This window comes from Mobula hypostoma, chromosome 6 (genome assembly GCF_963921235.1).
Source record: "Mobula hypostoma chromosome 6, sMobHyp1.1, whole genome shotgun sequence".
Taxonomy (NCBI): Eukaryota; Metazoa; Chordata; class Chondrichthyes; order Myliobatiformes; family Myliobatidae; genus Mobula; species Mobula hypostoma.
The window spans coordinates 87,554,827-87,577,582 of NC_086102.1; the positions used below are offsets into that span (position 1 = coordinate 87,554,827).

At 45.6% G+C, this 22,756-nt stretch overlaps 2 protein-coding genes across 9 annotated transcripts in view; one reads left to right on the top strand and one right to left on the bottom strand.

Moving 5' to 3' along the window:
• The window catches only part of gtf2f2b (general transcription factor IIF, polypeptide 2b), a 162,622-nt gene that overhangs the window by 70,236 nt on the left and 69,630 nt on the right, over positions 1 to 22,756 (bottom strand). For both annotated transcript variants that reach the window (XM_063051161.1, XM_063051160.1), the window contains one exon: positions 13,233 to 13,314. In XM_063051161.1, the coding sequence (XP_062907231.1) occupies positions 13,233 to 13,314 (82 nt within the window). The remainder of the gene's footprint in view (positions 1 to 13,232; positions 13,315 to 22,756) is intronic.
• Positions 1 to 22,756, top strand: part of kctd4 (potassium channel tetramerization domain containing 4) — an 81,054-nt gene that overhangs the window by 46,303 nt on the left and 11,995 nt on the right. For 2 of the 7 annotated variants that reach the window (XM_063051167.1, XM_063051165.1), the window contains exon 1: positions 3,911 to 4,665. Coding sequence is in view for 1 of the 7 variants with exons in the window: in XM_063051169.1 (XP_062907239.1) it covers positions 4,581 to 4,665; positions 13,100 to 13,129 (115 nt within the window). In the remaining 6 variants the exon portion in view is untranslated. Of the gene's footprint in view, positions 1 to 3,910; positions 4,666 to 13,099; positions 13,130 to 22,756 lie in introns of those variants that run through there. The other 5 variants (XM_063051169.1, XM_063051166.1, XM_063051163.1 and 2 more) reach the window with 5 other exon arrangements.

Sequence of the window (22,756 nt, forward strand, 5' to 3'; positions counted from 1 at the left end):
GAAGGGGGAGGTGAGGAAGGGGAGGGGAGGAAAGGATGTGGAGGGGAGGATGTGGAGTGGAGAAGGTGGAGGGGAGAAGGTGGAAGGGAGAAGGTGGAAGGGAGAAGGTGGAAGGGAGCAGGTGGAGGGGAAGAGGTGGAGGGGAAGAGGTGGAGGGGAGGAGGTGGAGGGGAGGAAGGTGGGAAGGAGGTTGAGGGGAGGAGTTGGAGGGGAGATGGAGGAGGTGGAGGTGAGGATGGTGGAGAGGAGAAAATGGAGGGGTGGAAAGTGGAGGTGGAGGGGAGGAAGTTGGATGTGGAAGGGAGGGAGGTGTAGGGAAGAAGTTGGGGCAGGTGGTGGAGGGGAGGAAGGTGGAGGGGAGGATGGGAGATGGGAGGAAGGGGGATGGGAGGAAGGGGGATGGGAGGAAGGGGGAGGGGAGGATGGGGGAGGGGAGGAAGGGGGAGGGGAGGATGGGGGAGGGGAGGAAGGGGAGGGGAGGAAGGGAAGGGGAGGAAGGGGAGGGGAGGAAGGGGATGGGAGGAAGGGGGATGGGAGGAAGGTGGAGGGGTGGAAGGTTGAGGTGAGGAAGGGGAGGGGAGGAAGGGGAGGGGAGGAAGGGGAGGGGAGGAAGGGGAGGGGAGGAAGAGGAGGGGAGGAAGGGGAGGAGAGGATGTGGAGGGGAGGATGTGGAAGAGAGGATGTGGAGGGGAGGATGTGGAAGGGAGGATGTGGAGGGGAGAAGGTGGGAGGATGTGGAGGAGAGAAGGTGGAGGGGAGAAGGTGGAAGGGAGCAGGTGGAGGGGAGAAGGTGGAGGGGAAGAGGTGGAGGGGAGGAGCAGGAGGGCAGGAGGTGGAGGGGAAGAGGTGGAGGGGAGGAGCAGGAGGGGAGGAGGTGGAGGGGAGGAGTTGGAGGGGAGATGGAGGAGGTGGAGGTGAGGATGGTGGAGAGGAGAAAATGGAGGGGTGGAAAGTGGAGGTGGAGGGGAGGAAGTTGGATGTGGAAGGGAGGGAGGTGTAGGGAAGAAGTTGGGGCAGGTGGTGGAGGGGTGGAAGGTGGAGGGGAGGATGGGAGATGGGAGGAAGGGGGATGGGAGGAAGGGAGATGGGAGGAAGGGAGATGGGAGGAAGGGGGGTGGGAGGAAGTGGGAGGTGAGGAAGGGGAGGGGAGGAAGGGGTGGGGAGGAAGGGGAGGGGAGGAAGGGGAGGGGAGGAAGGGGAGGAGAGGATGTGGAGGGGAGGATGTGGAAGGGAGGATGTGGAGGGGAGAAGGTGGAGGGGAGGAGGTTGAGGGGAGGAGGTTGAGGGGAGGAGGTGGGGGAGGGGAGGGGAGGAAGGTGGGAAGGTGTTTGAGGGGAGGAGTTGGAGGGGAGATGGAGGAGGTGGAGGTGAGGATGGTGGAGAGGAGAAAATGGAGGGGTGGAAAGTGGAGGTGGAGGGGAGGAAGTTGGATGTGGAAGGGTGGGAGGTGTAGGGAAGAAGTTGGGGCAGGTGGTGGAGGGGAAGGTGGAGGGGAGGAAGGGGATGGGAGGAAGGGGGAGGGGAGGAAGGGGAGGGGAGGAAGGGGAGGGGAGGAAGGGGGAGGGGAGGAAGGGGGAGGGGAGGGACGTGGAGGGGAGGGACTTGGAGGGGAGGGAGGTGGAAGGGAGGGTGGAGGGAAGGAGGTAGGGGAGGAGGTGGAGGGGAGGAAGGGGTAGGGGAGGAAGGGGAGGGGAGGGAGGTGGAAGGGAGGGTGTAGGGAAGGAGGTGGGGGTGGAGGGAAGGAGGTGGGGGAGGAGGTGGAGGGGAGGAAGGGGTAGGGGAGGAAGGGGAGGGGAGGAAGGGGAGGGGAGGAAGGGGTAGGGGAGGAAGGGGTAGGGGAGGAAGGGGAGGTGAGGAAGGGGAGGGGAGGAAGGGGTTTGGGAAGAAGGTGGAGGGGAGGAAGGGGGATGGGAGGAAATGGGAGGGGAGGAAGGGGGAGGGGAGGAAATGGGAGGGGAGGAAGGGGAGGGGAGGAAGGGGTAGGGGAGGAAGGGGTAGGGGAGGAAGGGGAGGTGAGGAAGGGGAGGGGAGGAAGGGGAGGGGAGGAAGGGGGATGGGAGGAAGGGGGATGGGAGGAAGGGGGATGGGAGGAAGGTGGACGGGAGAAGGGGGATGGGAGGAAGGTGGAGGGGAGAAGGGGGGGGAGAAGGGGGATGGGAGGAAGGGGGATGGGAGGACGGGGGATGGGAGGAAGGGGGATGGGAGGAAGGGGAGGGGAGGAAGGGGGAGGGGAGGAAGGAGAGGGGAGGAAGGGGGAGGGGAGGGAGGAAGGGGGAGGGGAGGGAGGAAGGGGAGGGGAGGGAGGAAGGGGAGGGGAGGGAGGAAGGGGAGGGGAGGGAGGAAGGGGAGGTGAGGAAGGGGAGGGGAGGAAGGGGAGGGGAGGAAGGGGTAGGGGAGGAAGGGGTAGGGGAGGAAGGGGTAGGGGAGGAAAGGGTAGGGGAGGAAAGGGTAGGGGAGGAAGGGGAGGTGAGGAAGGGGAGGGGAGGAAGGGGGATGGGAGGAAGGTGGAGGGGAGGAAGGGGGAGGTGAGGAAGGGGAGGGGAGGAAAGGATGTGGAGGGGAGGATGTGGAGTGGAGAAGGTGGAAGGGAGAAGGTGGAAGGGAGAAGGTGGAAGGGAGCAGGTGGAAGGGAGCAGGTGGAGGGGAGGAGCAGGAGGGGAGGAGGTGGAGGGGAAGAGGTGGAGGGGAAGAGGTGGAGGGGAGGAGGTAGAGGGGAGGAGGTGGAGGGGAGGAAAGTGGGAAGGAGTTTGAGGGGAGGAGGAGGAGGGGAGATGGAGGAGGGGAGATGGAGGAGGGGAGATGGAGGAGGGGAGATGGAGGAGGTGGAGGTGAGGATGGTGGAGAGGAGAAAATGGAGGGGAGGAAGGTGGAGGGGAGGAAGTTGGATGTGTAAGGGAGGGAGGTGGAGGGGAAGGTGGAGGGGCGGAAGGGGGATGGGAGGAAGTGGGATGGGAGGAAGGGGGAGGGGAGGGAGGAAGGGGGTGAGGGAGGAAGGGGGAGGTGAGGAAGGGGGAGGTGAGGAAGGGGAGGGGAGGAAGGGGTGGCGAGGAAGGGGTAGGGGAGGAAGGGGTAGGGGAGGAAGGGGTAGGGGAGGAAGGGGAGGTGAGGAAGGGGGATGGGAGGAAGGTGGAGGGGAGGAAGGGGGAGGGGAGGAAGGGGAGGGGAGGAAGGGGAGGAGAGGATGTGGAGGGGAGGATGTGGAAGGGAGAATGTGGAGGGGAGAAGGTGGAGGGCAGAATGTGGAGGGGAGAAGGTGGAAGGGAGAAGGTGGAGGGGAGAAGGTGGAAGGGAGCAGGTGGAGGGGAGGAGCAGGAGGGGAGGAGGTGGAGGGGAGGAAGTTGGATGTGGAAGGGAGGGAGGTGGAGGGGAGGAAGGGGGATGGGAGGAAGGGGGAGGGGAGGGAGGAAGGGGGTGAGGGAGGAAGGGGGTGAGGGAGGAAGGGGGTGAGGGAGGAAGGGGAGGTGAGGAAGGGGTGGGGAGGAAGGGGGATGGGAGAAGGTGGAAGGGAGCAGGTGGAGGGGAGGAGCAGGAGGGGAGGGAGCTGGAGGGGAGGAGGTGGAGGGGAGAAGGTGGGGGGGAGGGAGGTGGAGGGGAGGAAGGTGGAGGTGAGGGAGGTGGAAAGGAGTGGAGAATGTGGAGGGGAGGAGGTGGAGGGGAGAAGGTGGGGGGAGGAGGTGGAGGGGAGGAAGGTGGGGGAGGTGGTGGAGGGGAGAAGGTGGGGGGAGGAGATGGAGGGGAGGAAGGTGGAGGGGAGGGAGGTGGAGGGGAGGAAGGTGGAGGGGAGGAAGGTGGAGGGGAGGGGAGGAAGGTGGAGGGGTGGGAGGTGGAGGGGAGAAGTTAGAGAGGAGAGGAGAATTTGGTGGGCTGGAGAATTTGGAGGTAGGGAGAATTTGGAGGGGAACAATATGGACAGGGAAAATTTGGAAGGGCTGAAAGTGGTGAAAAGAAGTTGGGAGAGAGGTGGGTGGAGAGAAGGTGGAGGGTGTGAAAGTAGTGAAGAGAAGGCTGGGTGAGAGACCATGGTAGGGAGAAAGCGGGGTGAGAGAAGGTGGGGTGGGCTGAAGGTAGGGTGGGGGTCAGAGAAAGTGGATTGTTGTTCACACCAGCCAGGTTTGCACTGACCACTGCCGGTGACAAAGTAGAGTTGAATTGTGTCCAAAGCTGGGAAATTGATTGAACCTGTTGCTTAAAGGCCATTCGATGCAACAACTGTGAACGATCTCTGTCATTACTAGATTCAGCCGTACTTCACAAGCTACAATGATAGTGATCATTATAGCCAAGAGTCCTGTTAGCATCTAATCTGCTGAATCATGTGGTTACAGTTTTAACACTTAATAGCGAAATGGAAAGAATTACAAGCAGATCTCTTTGCTAACACCAGTCTCATACTCTTTCTGTTTTTGCACGAGTGCAATATGGTGAATTTAATGTCTGCTAGACACATACCAATGTAGGTGTTCAGTAGCTTGGATTGAAGATTGTATTTTGCAGTTACCCAACTCCGAGATACTCTGAGTCACACTGCCACACTTCTGCAATAATCAGCAGCTCCTCAGCGTTCATTTCCTCTCCTTCAGTGTACAGCCGTGCCTTGGCAAGTCATAGTCACTTCAACTACAAACCTTTATCAGCTGTTAAAGAAATGACCTCTGCTTCCAAAAGGTAAGAATACATTTTTAATGTACTTTTTCAACCCCTCTTTTATGAATTATTAACAGAAGCATAGCATTCTGTGGGTCTTTTATTAAATTAACACCAGGAATCCTACAGCAACCACTGTCAGGGATGTGAAAATCAAATTCGTAAGCTTTGGAATACGAATAAAGCATTTGAAAAAAACTGTATATTACCATGCTTTTCAAAATTGAAGCCACTATGTCTTAGTGAAACGTTAGATTGTTTTTTAAATGTCACTGTGCAAATATTTTGAACACCAAGCTGCAGATCTAACACTTATTCAGCCCAGTCAGTTACAGAAGCATTTGGGCTGAGTTGACAGCTGTTTTTAATTCTCTCAAGGATATGCAAGTCCGTTACAGAAACTATTTCAGAAACTGGGCAACTTGCAGTTTGTTGGCACAATAACATTTTTCATCTTTTAAGAATTTTCATGACTGATTTTTTTTTTCCACATCGGTGTGTTGCAGTTGATAATTTTCTCTACCCTTTCTGAGATTAGAAGTGTGGAAGGAAACCCTGATGGCTTTTGTCAACTAAAGCTATAGATATAGAGGTAGGTCATTCTCCCAAAACATCACATCACTCAGTTTTGTCCCTGAATTTCACAGGGACTTGCTGCTTATTTGGCACTGGAGGACTTGCAGACAAATAATCTGTATCGTACTGCTTTAGGGCGCTAAATGTCAGACATTATTTAGTATCCAATTATTCCTATGTGATATGGAAGCATTTACAAAGTCCTGCAGATTATTAGTTTCTGTTTTATGTGCTTGCAATGCCAGATTCTACTTGAGGAGTAGCCTCTAAGACACACAATCACTTCTTTGTTTTCATTGTAGTGTTACTACCCACACCAGTATTCATTTAAAAATGAGTTATTAATGTCAACATTCCTTATTTCTCACCTTATGGTTCCGGACATATTCACGAACAAAATATTACTGAAAACAATTATGAGGTAGGGAATTAAATTCATTAAAATGGAACTATTAACCAACAGCTAACGCAGCTCGCTAACAATCATTATAATTACTAACTTCTCTCAGCCAGCAAAATAATGAAAATATTACTACATAACTGGACTATAAAAATAGAGAAGAGCTTGTTGGAACTAAATAGTAATTGTTTGCAATAATCTGAAGGGGGTTGGATACACCCAGTAGCTCTTTCAACTTCAGCCATTTTAAGCTTTTGGCATCTCTGCCTCATTTCGACAGTGAACATCAGATTCACAATGCTAAATGATTATCTGTTATATTCTAGATTGAAGCATATTTACAAGGGATAAAAAGTTACTCAAATGAAACATTTAGTTTAGCTTCCAGAACAATTCTATTACAATGCAACTGATCAAAAAGAGGGAATAAAAGGAATAAACTGTTAACTGCCTCTGACTGCTGTCACTCTCTCTCTGAGGTTTTAAATCTAAGATTATTCCCACCTTCAACTACCTTCCTTTTAATTTAGAAATACAAACAAGTCAGTCAGAAGTTGTTTAAATTGCATTCAGGTTGTATATAGACTCTCCAGATTCAGCTGAGCTTTGACAAGCACATTCACAGTTCTTATTAAATTGGAAAGAACCCAACCGTTTATTAAAGCTACATATCATTCTGAATGCAATTGGTTTAATTCATTTTTATTGAACATTTGGTAGTCATAGAGTGCATTTACAAACTGAATAATTAGCATTAATAACGTTGAATAATTAACATTCAAGAACCTTTCCTTGCAAAGGTCAGCACTCTGGGGAGTTTGTTGATTATGGGTAAGGTTATCTCTTGTGAAGAGCATATGTCCCTAAACGCTTTATCAGATCAAACTCATGTGTGTACCAGTCATATTTTATGACATTTACGTTTAAAAAAAATTTGAACACAGATATGCATCTTATCTAAGCAAAGACAGAACCTCTATTCAAAGATGGATGAGACTTAAAATGCCATTATATTCTTCCTTAGTAATATTATTTAATTCTATTTTCTTCCATTCTTTGTGAATTGGTTTTGTCGGTGCACAGTGCCTCATTTGAATGCCTGTTCTTTCTTTTGGCAAGTAGCCTGGTCACGAAGAGTTCACAGATGAACCTGACACTGCACCACACACGCACACTTTTTTAAAATCAGATATCAAATTAACAGTCAGTTTCAGGAATTAAAGCTGAATGTATTTACTCTTCACTTAACTCTGCTCCAATACAGTCCAAATAAAATGTTCACTGAAGTTAACCAATTCAACAAAGTTCAGTGGTTAAATTGAAACCTCTTGGAATCAATGATGAGCAGGATTACCATTTGAAAACTGGTTGCACATAATAGTTGGTGTTCTTTTGGATGTGTTTGTTGCTTGGCAACTAGTTGGAATACTCTATGTCACGCTTTACCTCTTTGTTGTTTCAGTACCAAATGTGGTGTGTGAAATTTAGTTTCCTATGGCCTTCCTTTTCACTTATGAGCATAAATATGAACTGCTTTAACCCAGCATACCAAAGGTGTCCTTAAAGAGCTGTTTCACTCAGTGTGTTAATACGGCCCTGGCAGAAAGGACTGCGAGATTCGTAAGAATCATCGAAGGCTGGTCATGGACATAGAGGAAGATCAGGCAGCATGCACAAATCTTTACTCATGTAGCAGGAAAAAGCAAAGCTTCAGTGAAGAAAAGGGTGGTACTTTTAATATGAAATGCATTTTATTCAGCAGATTCACAAACAGTCATTGCGAAAGCATGGTAATTGCCAGGCTGTGCTTTCTGATACCTAACATTCTGTTTATTCCCTTCGTACTTTTTAAACCAACAGAACCAAGAAAGAAACAAAGGAAAGTTTTCCTAATGAAGCTGGAATGACAGCTAAAAGTCACAAAAAAACAGTCAATGGGGTTTAGCATTTCCTATTTCATCCCAAGTGCCTGGCTCCGAATTATAGGAAGGATGTCAATAAAATTGAGAGAGTACAGAGGTTTACTAAAATGTTGCCTGGGTTTCATCTCCTAAGTTACAGAGAAAGGTTGAACAAGTTAGGTCTTTATTCTTTGGAGCATAGAAGGTTGAGGGGAAGACTTGATAGAGGTGTTTAAAGTTATGAGGGGGATTTGATAGAGTTGACGTGGTTAGACTTTCCATTGAGAATGGGGAAGATTCAAACAAGAGGGCATGGGTTGAGAATTAAGAGGACAAAAGTTTAAGGGTAACATGAGGCGGAACTTCTTTACTCAGAGAGTGGTAGCTGTGTGGAACGAGCTTCCAGCAGAAGTGGTTGAGGCAGGTTCGATGTTGTCGTTTAAAGTTAAATTGGATAGATATATGGACAGGAAAGGAATGGAGGGTTATGGGCTGAGTGCAGGCCAGTGGGAATAGGATAGGGTAAGAGTTTGGCACGGACTAGAAGGGCCGAGATGGCCTGTTTCCGTGCTGTAATTGTTATATGGTTATATGGTTATATACTGCTCGGCCCCCTGTTCACTCTCCCATGCCAACAATTTTACAAAATCAAGGCTCTGTCCTAAGGTTGTGCAGCTGTAGCGATTTCTAAATGTAATAACTTCCAAAATGCCAAAAATACTGTATTTGAAATTCTCTACTTGAAAGCAACACCATCCTCACAGATATACCAGTACAAAGTTGTTACTTTCTTTGTAACACTAATCGATCAAGCCATTCTCAGTAATTCTTGTCTCTCTTAAAACCCATCCCTGATCTTCAACAATAAAGCCCGAGAACAAATCTCAATCAATTGCAGCTTTAAAAGGATCAAAACATGAATTTTTGCCTTCAAATATCTCTATTTTCAATTTCATTAAATTTTTATATGAATTTTGCGTTAAACTGCTCATCCACCAATCACAAATGCCTTCTGGAGTTGGGGACAAAATTATTCTAAAACAGTTTCTGTGTTGATGGATTGGGTTATTAAAATACACATCCACCAATTACAATCACACTTGCTGGATCTCGTATTCACTGATTACAACTGAAATTTTGCAACTGGAGCTCATATTTAACATCAAAAACACCAAATATCTAATTCTGTGCCATAAAACAGCTGGCTAATAAAATGTGACCTTGTTTCTCTGGTATTGAAAGAAGAGTACAAATGAAAGGTGCCCATGAACAGCTTGAATATGGTTAACACTGAACGAAAACCTGTTAAGAATCACACAATGTCTTCTGCAAAGAATCTTTTGTCTATGTAGGAAGGAAGTCATGAGTAGCATTTCGCTGTTTTTAGGTGATTGACTAATACAGAACTTGGAAGAGTACAGGACAAGAACTGGCCATTTGACCCACAATGTTGTGTTGATCCAGTTAAAAAGCAAATCAAAAACACTCAAACACTAATCCCTCCTACTTACACCATGTCCACATCCCTGCATCTTCCTTCCAGCCAAGTGCCTATCCCAATGTCTCTAATGTATTTGGCTCTTCCACCATATCGGGCAGTGCTTTCCAGGCATCCAGCACTCTCTGAATAAAAAACTTCTCCTCACAGCCCCTTGAACCTCCCCCTTCTCACCTTTAATGCATGTCTCTGGTATTAGACATTTCAACCCTGGGACAAAGATACTCCCTGTCCACTCTATTTATGCCTCTCATAATCTTGTAAACCTCTATCATGCCTCCCCTCAGATACTCCCTGTCCACTCTATCTATGCCTCTCATAATCTTGTACACCTCTATCATATCTCCCCTCAGCCTCCGATGCTCCAGAGAAAACATCTGAAGTTTATCCAGTGTCTCATGATAGCACTTGCTCTCTAAACCAGGCAACATCCTAGTAGACCTCTTCTGCACTCTTTCCAAAGTCTCAACATCCTTCCTATATTGAGGCAACCAGAACTGTATGCAATACTCCAGATGTGGCCTAACCAGAGTTCCACGAAGTTGCAACATAACCTCCTGACTTTTGAATTCAATGCCTCGAATAATAAGAACACACATTCCATAAGCTTTCCTAACTACATTATTGACCACTTTCAAGGAGCTATGAACTGAGATCCTAAGAGCTCTCTGCTAAGCAATACTGTTAAGGATTTTGCCTTTAACAGTGTACTGTCTCCTTGCATCTGCCCTACTGAAGTGCAGCACCTCACGTTTATCTGGGTTAAACTCCATCTGCCATTTCTCAGCCCATATCTGCAACTGATCTATGCTGTGCTGTGTTCTTTGCCAGTCTTCTACACTATCCACAACTCCTCCAATCTTGGTATCATCTGCAAACTTACTAACCTACCCATCTACATTTTCATCCAGGTCATTTGTGTATATTACAAACAGTAGTGGTCCCAGCACAGATCCCTGCAGAACACCACTAATTACAGATCTCTGGCTTGAATAAGTCCCTTCAACCACTACCCTCTGTCTCCTATGCGCAAGCCAGCTCTGAGTCCAAACAGCCAATTCACCATGGAGCCCATTCATCTTAATCTTTGGGATTAGCCTCCCATGAGGGACTTTGTCAAACACCTTACTAAAATCCATGTAGACAACATTCACTGCCCTACCCTCATCAATCTCTTTCGTCACCTTGTCAAAAAACTCAAGCAAGTTGGTAAGACACGACCTGCCCCGTACAGTCATGCTGGCTCTCCCTTATTAGGCTATGGGTTTCCAAATGCTCTTGTATCCTTTCCCTCAGAATTTTCTCCATCAATTCCCCTGCAACTGACGTGTGACTCTCCTGTCTAAAGTTCCTAGGATTTTCCCTTGTTCCCTTCTTAAACAGAGGTAAAACATTAACCACTTGCCTGTTATTTGGGACCTCACCTATGGCTAAAGACAAAAAGATACTGGTCAAGGACCCAACAATCTCATCTCTTGCATCCTTCAATAACCTGGGGTAAATCCCATCAGGCTCTGAGAATCCACCTTTGATACTCATTAGAGGCACAACACTTCCTATTCCTTGACCTCTAAAACACCCAAATATATTTATACACTCAGCACTGATCTCCTGCTCTTCCACATCCTTTTCCTTGGTAGATGCTGAAACAAAGTACTCATTAAGTACCTCACTCACATTCTCCGCATCCAAGCAGATGTTCCCCTCTTTATCCTTGAATGGTCCCACCCTCTCCCAGGTTATCCCCTTACTCTTGATGGATGTATTGAATGCCCTGGGATCCATCTTAATCCTACTTGCCAAGGATTTGGCTCCCGGCTTCCCAATTCCCTTCTTTACTTCTTTTCTGGCTCTTTATACTCCTCATGTACTTTGTTCGATCCTAACTTCCGAGGCTTTACATACTTTTCCTTCTTCTTCTTGAATAAATTCGTCACCTCTCTGGACATCCAAGGTTCTCTTATCTTTCCATCCCTGTCCTTCCTTGTGACAGGAAAATACCTTTCCTGTACTCTGTGCAGTTGATCTTTAAGCACCCTCCACATGTCTGATGTGGACTTGCCAGAGAAAAGGCGTTCCCAATTAACACTTCTTAGTTCCTGCCTAATCCCCTTGACATTTGCCCTACTCCAGTTTAAAACAGTTCCCCCAAGGATCATACTTATTCTTATCTATGGCTATCCGGAAAGTTAGGGAGTTGTGGCCACTGTACCCTAACTATTCACCCTCTGGAAGGTCAGTCACCTGGCCCGGCTCATCATGCAACATCAGGTCCCATACAGCCCCTCCTCTCGTTGTACCATCCACATTTACACAATAAATTCCCAGACACACTTAACAAATTCAGCCCTATCTAAACTCCTTACACTAAAAAGGTCCCAGCTTATATCAGGGAAGTTGAAATCCCCAATGACAACAACTCTATTTTTAGACATTTCCTTAATCTGATTACATATCTGTTCCTCAATGAATCGGTAACTATTGGGGGGGTCTGTAGTATAATCCCATCAGTGTGATTGCACCCTTCCTGTTCCTGACAGACTCAGTGTCTGACCCCTCCATTATGTCTCCTCTGAGTGTAGCTGTGATATTGTCCTCCATTAGTCTTAGAACTCCATACCCTCTCTTACCTCCTCCTCTATCAAAAACCTGGTAATTAATCACCCATTCCTGCCCCTCTCTCAACCAAGTTTCAATAATGGCTACAACATCATTGTTCCATATACCAATCCATGGTCTAAGTTAATCACCTTTACCCATAATACTCTTAGCATTAAAATATACACACTTCAAATTAGTTGATCCATCACAGCTTGTTATTTTGATTTTGCTTTTCAATTCCTTTCCTGACATCTACCTTCTGGCCTGATCCTTCCTTTACTGGCCTGGGGCTCTGTTTCCTAGCCCCCTGCAAAGCTAGTTTAAACTCTCCCGAGTTCTATCAGTGAAGCTCGCGGCCAGGAAATTGGTTCCCCTCCAGTTCAGGTGCAACCCGTCCCTCTTGTACAGGTCACCCTTTCCCCAGAAAAATCCAATGATCCGTAAACTTGGAACCCTGTCCCACCACCTCTGCAGCCACTCACTCATCCGTGCTACCACCCCATTCTTAGCTGCATGAGCCCTTAGGCACCGGGAGTCATCCAGAGATTACAACCTTGGGAGGTCCTTCTCTTCGGCCTCTTTCCTATCTCTATATACTCAATACATAGGACCTCTTCCCCTTTCTGCCTATGTCATTGGTGCCAATATTACCATGACCCCTGGCTGAGCCCTCTCCCATGGACCCTAGCGCCCAGGAGGCAACACACCATCCAGGTTTCTCTTCTGCAGCCACAGAATCTCCTTTCTGTTCCACAAACTATTGAGCCCGCACCCCCCCCCCGGCACTGCCAGACTTTACCCTTCCCTGTTGAGCCCCAGAGCCAGCCACTGTGCCACCAGCCTGGCTGCTGCTGCTGGGAGCCCCCAGCAGTATCCAAAGGGGTATACTTGTTGCTGAGGGGAATGGCCACAGGGGAACCCTGAAATGACTTCTTAATCCCCTTACCTCTCCTGGCGGTCACCTATCTACTGTCCGAAGCTTGTACCCTGGGTGTGACTACTCCCTCAAAAGTCTTGTCTATAATCTCTTCTGCCTTCCGAATGATCCTGAGAACCTCCAACTCCAGCCCCATCTCCTTGCCCAGTCTGTCAGGCTCTGTGTTGGGTGCACTTCCCGTAGATATAGTCATCATGGAAACAGTCAGGTATCCCAAATTCCCAGGTCTGATAGGAGCATTCCATCCTGACTATTCTATACCAAAAAGGAGAAAGGCTTGCCTCTTCTTAATTGCCTTCGCCTGTTTACGCCGAAGCCTGATAAGCCAAACCCTTCACACCCCATTACTGGCCCACTCCACTGACACTGACACTTTCTGCGCCTGCACAGCCCAAAAAGGCCGGCCTTGCCTGAATCTGCTCCTTCTTAATTCTCTCTCCCAACTTCCGTAGGGCTCTGACACTGACACACTCCCCTCACCTGAGCTGCCGATAAAAGACTGGCTTTACCTGAGTCTGCTCTTTTTATGTTTGCACTCCTAGCTCCTGTAGGCCTCTGCACAGCCCAAAAAGGTAGGTACATTAATTTTGAAATGCAATACTAAAAAAATACAGCAGCTATATTTGCATTGAATTTAAACAAAACTCTTATTTTGTTACCAAAGTTACTACTGACCTTTTTAATCTCATGTAAGATTCATTGACAGCTGGTCTACATTCTGCACGCTGAACCACAACACCTTCAAAGGTTAGTTTTTCTTAGGGTGAGAAAAGAAAAAATCAAATGAGTGTTTAAGAATTAAATACAGCTTTAAGAACAGAACTAAAATTCAGAATATCAAAAATTACAGTAAGAATGGGTCATAAACCAGGTAGCCTCTACCCAATTTCAAATGCAGTGAGCAGAAGATGAAAAACAATCACCAACCATTTATTATGTTCTACCACATGGTATGACCGTGGTTCGATGTTTTGTGCCTTGATATAAAGGAGCACCAGTGCTCTTCCCCCAATGCACTGGATCACTAAGGACTTTGTCTGACCAACTAGAAAACAGCCGAGGTACCAGTTTCAGTGTGAGTAGAAGAACAGCATGGCTCCACTCTCTTTAACACTGTTATGAACACTGAAAAGGGGAACAACCATGGGAGGGTTTAACTAAGCTGAACAGTGGGGTGGGAACCGGAGTGATGAAGTTGAGGATGGAACAGTTGGTATACAAGTCAAGTCAGTGTGTAGTGAGACTGAGGAAGGACGGGCAGATGACAGGGCAAAATTGTAGTCAGTGGGTTGAGGTGAAGTGTAACGTGGGGGCAAATTTGAAAAGGGTGATGAATACAGGACTGAAGGTGTTACATTTGAATGCACTTACAGAATAAGGTAGATGATCTCGTAACGCAGTTAGAGTTATTGAGTAAAACAACATGGAAACAGGGCCTTTGGCCCAACTTGTCCATGCTGGCTAGGACACCTATTTAAGCCAGTCCCATTTTCTCACATTTAGCCTATATCCCTCTCAACCTTTCCTACCCATGTACCTATCCAAGTGTTCTGAAAATGTTAATATTGTACCCACCTTGGAGACTGGCAGGTATAAAGTTGTGGACATCACTGATTCATGGCTTAGAAGGTCATAGTTGGGAGCTCAGCATCTGAGAATATACATCTTACTTAAAAGTCAGGCAAATAGGCAGAGGGAGTGGGGTTGCTCTGTTGGTAACTCAAACCTTAGAAAGAGGTGACATAGATTGGAAGATGTACAGTTAAGAAACTACAAGGGTAAAAAAACTGTGGTGGGAGTTATATACAGCCCTCCAAACAGTAGCCCAGATGTAGGGAGACAGAAAAACGTGTAAAAAGGGCAATGTTATGATAGTCATGGGGGATTGCAATATGCAGGTTGATTTGGGAAAATCAGGTTGATGCTGGATACCAAGAGAGTGAATTTGTTGAATGTCTACAAGATGGCTTTTTAGAACCCACTGAGGGAAAGGCAATTTGGGATTGGGGATTGTGTACTGTACCAAATTTGATTAGGGAGTTTAAGGTAAAGAGACCCTTAGGAGGCAGTGATCATAATATGACAGAATTTATCTTACAGATTGAATGGAGAAACTGGACCCAGATGTATCAATACCATTGGCTCCATGGCACTGTAGTGGTACGCAAGACACTATTACAACTTGGGGCATCAGAATTTGGAGTTTAATTCTGGTGCCCTCTGTAAGGAGTACGTCCTCCCTGTAGAATGCGTGGGTTTTCCCTAGGTGCTCTAGTTTCCACCCACAGTCCAACATACTGCGGGGGGGGAGGGGTTAATTGATCATTGAAAATTGTGCTAGGGTCAAATCGGGTTTGCTGGGGGTTGGTGGGGTACGGCTCGAAGGACCAGAATAGCTGACTCCACACTGTGTCACTAAACAAATAAATAAGTACAGTAGAGTAAAGGGAATTAGAGGCATGCGAGAGGAGCTGGCCAAAGCTGTTTGGAAGGAGACATTAGCAGGGATGGTAGCAGAACAACAATGGCTAGACTTCTGGGGGAAATTCAGAGGTGCAGGACAGATACATCCCAAAGATGAAGTAGTCGTGGATGAGACAACTGTGACTGATAGGGGACGTCAAAGACAACATATAAGCAAAAGAGCAGGCATATAATATAGTAAAACTTAGTGGGAAGCTTTTAAAAAACAGAAGGCTGAAATAAAAAAACCTTAAGGAAAGAAATGATGAAATATGCAGATAAGCTAGCCGATAATATAAAAGAGGACACCAAATTGTTCTCAGTATATAAAGCATAAAAGAGGTGAGAGTGGATATTGAACTGCTGGAAAATGATATAGAGAGGTAGAAATGAGGGACAAAGAAACTTAGTAAGTATTTTGCATCATTCACCGTGAAAGACATCAGCAAAATGCCAAAAATTCAAGAGTCTCGGTTGAAGGGACCGCAGTTAATATTACTATGGAGAAGGTGCTTGGGAAACTGAAAGGTCTGAAGCTAGATAAATCACTTGGACCTGAGGGACTACACCCCAGGGTTCTGAAAGACATAGGTGAATATATCGTGGAGGCATTAGCAATGATCTTTCAAGAATCACTAGATTCTGGAACAGTTCCAGAAGAATAGAAGATTGCAAGTATCACTCCACTCTTTCAGAAGGTGGCAAAAAACAGGAAATTATGGATCAGTTAGTTGACTTCAGTGGTTGGGAAGATGTTGGAGTTCATTATTAAGGATAAGATTTTGGGGGTACTTGGGGGCACATGACGAAATAGATCAAAGTCAGCATAATTTCCTTAATGGAAAATCTTGCCTGAAAAATCTGTTGGAATTCTTTGAGGACATAACAGACAGAATAGACAAAGGAGAGTTTGTTGTTTTTTTTTATTTGGATTTTCAGAAGGCCTTTGACAAGGTGCTGTACATGAGGTTGCTAGACAAGATAAGTGCCCATGGCATTACAGGAAAGATACTAGCATGGATAGAAGATTGGCTGACTGACAGGAAGTAAAGGGGGCCATTTCTGGTTGGTTGCCCGTGACTAGTAGTGTTGCATGGGGGTCTGTGTTGGGACCTCTTCTTTTCACGTTATACATCAATAATTTAGGTGACAGAATTGATGGCTTTGTGGCCAAGTTTGTGGACAATACCAAGGTAGGTGAAGGGGAAGGTAGAGGAAGCAAAGAATCTGCAGAAGAAGCTTAGATTGGGAGAATGGGCCAAGAAGTGGCAGATGGAATATAGTCTAGGTAAGTGTATAGTTATGCACTTTGGTAGAAGGAATAAAGGCTTAGACTATTTTATAAGTGGGGAGAAAATTCGAAAATTAGAGGTTCAAAGAGACTTGGGAGTCTTTGTGCAGGATTCCCTAAAAGTTAGCTGGGAGGTTGAGTTGGTGGTAAGGAAGGCAAATGCAATGTCAGCATTCATTTCAAGAGGACTAGAATACAAGAGCAAGGATGTAATGCTGAGGCTTTATGAGATCTTGGTCAGACCTCACTTGGAGTATTGTGAGCAGTTTTGGGCCCCTTATCTAAGAAAAGATGTGCTGGGATAGGAGCAGGTCCAGAGGAGGTGCATGAGAATGATTCCAGAAATGAAGGGGTTAATGCATGAGGACAATTTGATGGCTCTGGGTCTGTACACACTGGAGTTTAGAAGAATAAGGGGGATCTCATTGAAATCTATTGAATATTGAAAGGCTTAGATAGAGTGGATGTGGAGAGGATATTTCCTATAGTCTAGGACCAGAGGGCACAGCCTCAGAATACGAGGATGTCCATTTGGAGATGAGAAGGTATTTCTTTAGCCAGAGGGAAGTGAATCTGTGGACTTCATTCTCACAAATCACCATGCAGGCCAAGTCATTGGGCATACTTAAAGCAGAGTTCGGTATGTTCCTGATTGGTCAGGGCGTCAGGGGACATGGGGAGAAGGCAAGAGAATGGGGTTGAGGGGGATAGTAATTCAGCCACGATGGAATGGCGGAACAGACTCAATTGGCTGAATGGCCTAATTCTGCTCCTATGTCTTATGGTCTTAACAGATAAAGTGGAGGCTGGAGAAATGTGGCAGAAAAACATTTTCCTGCTCTCTAATTAAAAATCACATATTTACTGTTTGCAAAAGACTACAAAGAGCAGCAAGAACTTCAAATGCAACACAGCAATTTAAAAAACTGTATCCAGGCTTTAACATCACAGATTAATTCTGAATAAATACTAAAGAAAGAAGTACAGCTGTGATCCAGTGATCCCTTGAACACTGACATCCCATAACCAGGTCACAGAGCATAAAGTCTTTAAAAATGCAACACCCTGAAGCTAAATAAAATGTTAATTTTTTTTTAACTACTATTCGGTGCATTAAAGGGGTGGTACTTTTAGACTTCGTGTCTAATTGCAGGACCACCCCTTTCACTGCGGACAATTTACATTTAAAAACTTGTTGGACTGGTTTTTTCCCAATTTCTGATTAAATGGTGACCTAGATGTTTCTTGAGGGCAGCTCTTTCAAAATGAACAGTGGCATCCACACTGCTAGAATGTATGGGAAACATATCTCTGCCTTGAAGACCTCTCTTCACGGCAGCCACAATAGAACAACGTTAAAGGTTGCTGTACGGGGGGGGGAGAAAATGGGGAAGGGGTGGGGGGGGGGTTGATACCCATTTGTTCAATATTGGTCAGTCCATTGCTGTGATCTCTGGTATTTGGAGCACCAATATCTATTCTGAGACTTAACATAATGTATAAATCCACGCAGTGCATTAAAACTCAGGTAGGCACACACAGCAACAGACAACGACACCATAAAGCCTCTACTTGTTCAGGGCTTCTCCTTACTGTATTTGGAATCATGAGCAGTCTGCACATTATAGTTCAATTGTTGTGTGTGAAACACTGGAGAAAGGTGCTTCACGCGTTAATGACATGAGAAATGTCAGCTGTACTCAGGTGAACTGCTCCAAAAGTGGACAGTCAAATTTTATATGAGGTTGCAATGAGCTTGGTAAGGTCACAAAATTTGATTCTTGTTTAAATACAGTGATTCTGAATGTGTTAAATTCAATACAAATTAAGCCGCAGTATTTGTTACTGTTGAAATTCAAATTGAATTTATCTATATTAGCCAATCACCTAAATACCAATTCTATGAAAAGTGGGAACAGCTGGTCCAATTTTACGATGGTGGGAATGGCAGGTTTCTAATTTTGTGATGAGCACAATTGTATGAAAACAAAAATGATTTTTATTTGTGACTTGTGATTAATACATCAATTTCTAGGCTGAAGAGTTAACTATACAAAACTTAACCAGTCTTTTCATTTCCTTCAGAGAAACCCACAAGTAAACAATCTGCATCTGTGTAAGCTTAAGCCCCAATTCCACTGGTTCAGTAGAAGCACAACAGTAATTAAATGGCAAGATAGAAACGCGACTGCTTAACAAAGGCACACTTAACCCATACTGTAGAAAAATACATGCATTTAAGTAGACATTAACAACTGTTCTAGTGATCATTTTCACAACCCATCCAACTCCAATGCAGCCCTCTCTCTACTGAAGCTCAGCTTCTCGTTGAACAGTCATTGGAACACTGGCTCAAACATTCATTGGTGCTGCAAACCAACAACCATTATTTATTTGAACAGTAGTGGCAAGCTGAGAGGGTTATTCAGTTGTGAGGGTGCTGCAAGGATGCTCCTTTCGTTCTCGTCAGATATACGCACAGAGGGGTGACACGGTCGTTAGTGCAATGCTGTTACACCTCGGGTCATCGGAGTTTGAAGATCATTCCGACATCATTTGTAAGGAGTTTGCACGTCCTTCTGTGAGCGGGTGGATTTCCTACAGGTGCTCTGGTTTCCTCCCACAGCCTAAAGACTTACTGGTTAGTAAGTTAATTGGTCACTGTAGGTCGTCTCGTGATTAGGCAAGAGTTAAATCGGTAGGTGCTGGGTAGTGCGGCTCATTGGGCTGGAAAGGCCTGTTCTGTGAATCTCTAAATTGATAAATAAAGTCACTCTAGCAGGGGTCACACGTCAGAGAAAGGGGGCTTTTGTGTTTTCTTCTCCATCCACTGGTAGGAGGCAGCTTGATCAACCACTGAAAGGGACAAACAAAACCCTGCCCTGTTCCAGGTTTAATTAATCATTGCCTTTAGAAATCTCACTCTGTCGCAACCAGAAAAAAACACTTTTAGCCTCCAAATAGACAAAATTACGATCTGCTCTATTGAAGAAAGTAAATAACCCCCTCCCCAAACAAAACTACCCAGACCTAATAAGCTGCGTAAAACAAACTGTGCTGTTATTTTCCTCAGAAATTCGCCGGATTTGTGGAAGATAATGCCATAATGGCAACAATAAACACTGTATATCACTGTAGGGAAACTATCTGATCCACAGTAGTACAGCTGTATAAATGCTGACATATAACAATGCTAGCTCTCGCCTTTGCCCATCACAAAAGTCATACAAATACCATTCAGTGTCCTATAACAGGGAAAAATATACTCTTCACCAAATAATTAATTTGTCTGTATATTAAGGGTTAATTTAAGTAGGATTCAAAAAGAACAACACATTGATGAGGAGATCTGGTCATCATTCAATAATCAGTGAAGTGCTTTCTGTGATTAATTCAGGAGGATTATGGTTTCCAAAAATCATGGATTAAAGCAAGCACAGAAATAAGCATACAAACAGTAACTTTTCAAAAGAAAATCAAGCTCCTAGATTATTTGAGAGTCCTGTTAATTTCTTAATATTTCTGATGTCTACAAGAAGGGTCAGAGCCATCTCTATTTCCTGAGGAGACTGAGGTCCTTTAACATCTGCCGGACGATGTTGAGGATGTTCTACGAGTCTGTGGTGGCCAGTGCGATTACGTTTGCTGTTGTGTGCTGGGGCAGCAGGCTGAGGGTAGCAGACACCAGAAGAATCAACAAACTCGTTCGTAAGGCCAGTGATGTTGTGGGGATGGAACTGGACTCTCTGACGGTGGTGTCTGAAAAGAGGATGCTGTCCAAGTTGCATGTCATCTTGGACAATGTCTCCCATCCACTACATAATGTACTGGGTGGGCACAGGAGTACATTCAGTCAGAGACTCATTCCACTGAGATGAAACACAGAGCGTCATAGGAGGTCATTCCTGCCCGTGGCCATCAAACTTTACAACTCCTCCCTTGGAGGGTCAGACACCCTGAGCCAATAGGCTGGTCCTGGACTTATTTACTGGCATAATTTACATATTACTATTTAACTATTTATGGTTTTATTACTATTTAATTATTTATGGTGCAACTCTAACGAAAACCAATTTCCCCCGGGATCAGTAAAGTATGACTACTATGACAGATTTAGAGCTAGGCATGCAAAAAATAAATCTAACTAGCTTGGCCATTAGCATAACCCGAGTGAAAATAGCTTCATTTTCTGTTCAATTCAAATCGACAAAATGCAAAGAAATAATACAAACATATACATTCTTCACACTCCAGTGATATCTCAAAAGATTTACTGCTGAGGGAACTTTCCTGAAATTAAGTCACTGTTGGCAAAGATAGCAGGCATTTACACAGAGAAAGTAACATTTTCACCACTCAGATATCAGATAATGGCTAACTCCAGATCAAAGCATCTCCACAAGGCAGGGAGACCATTATCTCCAAATCCCCTTTTATTCAGGCCCTATTTCAATTTGAAATAGCCCATCACAGAATAAACAGCAAAAAGACAAGCATTTGATCCATTTAGTTAGTGCTGGTGTTATAATCGATAAAAGTCTATTCTATACTTTGAGCAGCTGGTCAAGGAGCACATTAAAGCCTTTCTCCCGGCTACACTGGACCCTTTCCTGTTTGCTTTTCACTCAAATCGATCCATTGTCGATGCAATAGCCTCTGTCCTCCACTCTCTCCTGTCCCACCTGGAAAATGGGGTCTCATATGCCAGACTGCTGTGAGTGGACTTCAGTTTGGCATTTAACACCATCATAACCCAGAAACTTGTGGGGAAACTGTCCTTGCTGGGTCTCAACACCTCCCTCTGCGCGGGCAGCAACGTCTCTGGTCCCATTTCACTGAGCACTGGTGCTCCCCAAGGCTGTGAGCTCAGCCCATTGCTGTTCACACCACTGACACATGACTGTGTCGCAGGATCCAGCTCAAACTGTGCCATCAAGTTTGTGGACGACACAACAGTGGTTGGCCTTATCAAGGATGAAGATGAGTCGGAGTATAGAGAGGAAGTAGAGTAGCTGGTGGACTGGTGTGAGAAGAACAACCTAAACCAAGGAAATCATTGTGGATTTCAGGAAGGTGCAGATGAACCTTCCACCTCTGCCAGTACATGGCTCCACTGTTGAGAGTCAAGTGCTGCAAATTCCTGGGAGTTCACATCATGGGTGACCTCACCTGGTCCCTTAATATCACCTCCCTGAACAAGAAGGCACAGCAGTGCCTCCACTTCCTAAGAAGACTGAGGCAAGCAAGGCTCCCCCACCCACCACAATCTTAACTGCATTTTATAAGAGCACCATTGAGAATGACCAGAAAGTTGCATCTCCATCTGGTATGGGGGCAGTCGAGCATCAGACCGCAAGTCCCTACAAAGGACTCTGAGAACAGCTGAGAGGATCATAGGAGTTTCATCAGAGACATTTATCAGGAGTGTTGCATATGCAGGGCCCTTAGTATTATTAAGGATCCCACAATCCATCCAGCATCCTCTTTGACTTTCTACCATCAGGCAGGAGACTATGATGCATAAAAACAAGAACAGTCAGGATGGGAAACATTTTCTTCCCCCAGGCCATCAGGCTTCTGAACTCCATGCTGCATTGTATTCGAAGTGACACTGGTTAATCTGTTGTGTACCCTACAATATTTAATATTAATGCACTTTAGTTTGTTAGTTATGTGTGATTCATCTGTAGATTTTAACCTTACCTTCATAAGTTATTGTGTGTTATGTGTGTTTACACTCTGGTTTGGAGAAACATTTTCTCGTTTCTATATACATATATATAGTTAAATAACAATAATCTTGATTTGACTTGTCTTAACTACCTCACCTTAGCCTTTCAACAAATTGTTCCATTCCACTTTCTTTAACATATTTGTTGCCTTTTCAAAGTATTCAAGTTACTTAGAACATCGAACACAGAACAGTAAAGCACAGGAACAAGTCCTTCAGCCCACAATGTCGTGCCGAACCAGCTAAAATGTAAACCAAATAAACACCCAAAATCTAATCCCTCCTACCTACACAATGTCCATATCCCTCCATCCTCCTTACATCCATGTACCTATCCAAACACCTCTTAAAAGCCTCTAATGTATTTGCCTCTACCTCCATACCAGGCAGCACATTCCACAGAGTAAAAAACTTACCCCTCACATCCCCTTTGAACCTACCTTCTCTCACCTTCAAAGCCTCTATCCTCTCTGGTATGAGACATTTTTACTCTGGAAACAGATGCTCCCTGTCTATTCTACTTATGCCTCTCATAATCTTAAAAACCTCTCCCCCTTAAACTCTGGTGCTCCAGAGAAAACAACCCAAGTTTATCCAGCCTCTTGTGATAGCCCATGCTGTCAAAACGAGGCAACATCCTGATAAAACTCTTCTGCATCCTCTCCAAAGCCTCAACATCCTCTCTATAGTGAGGCAACCAGAAATGTATGCAAT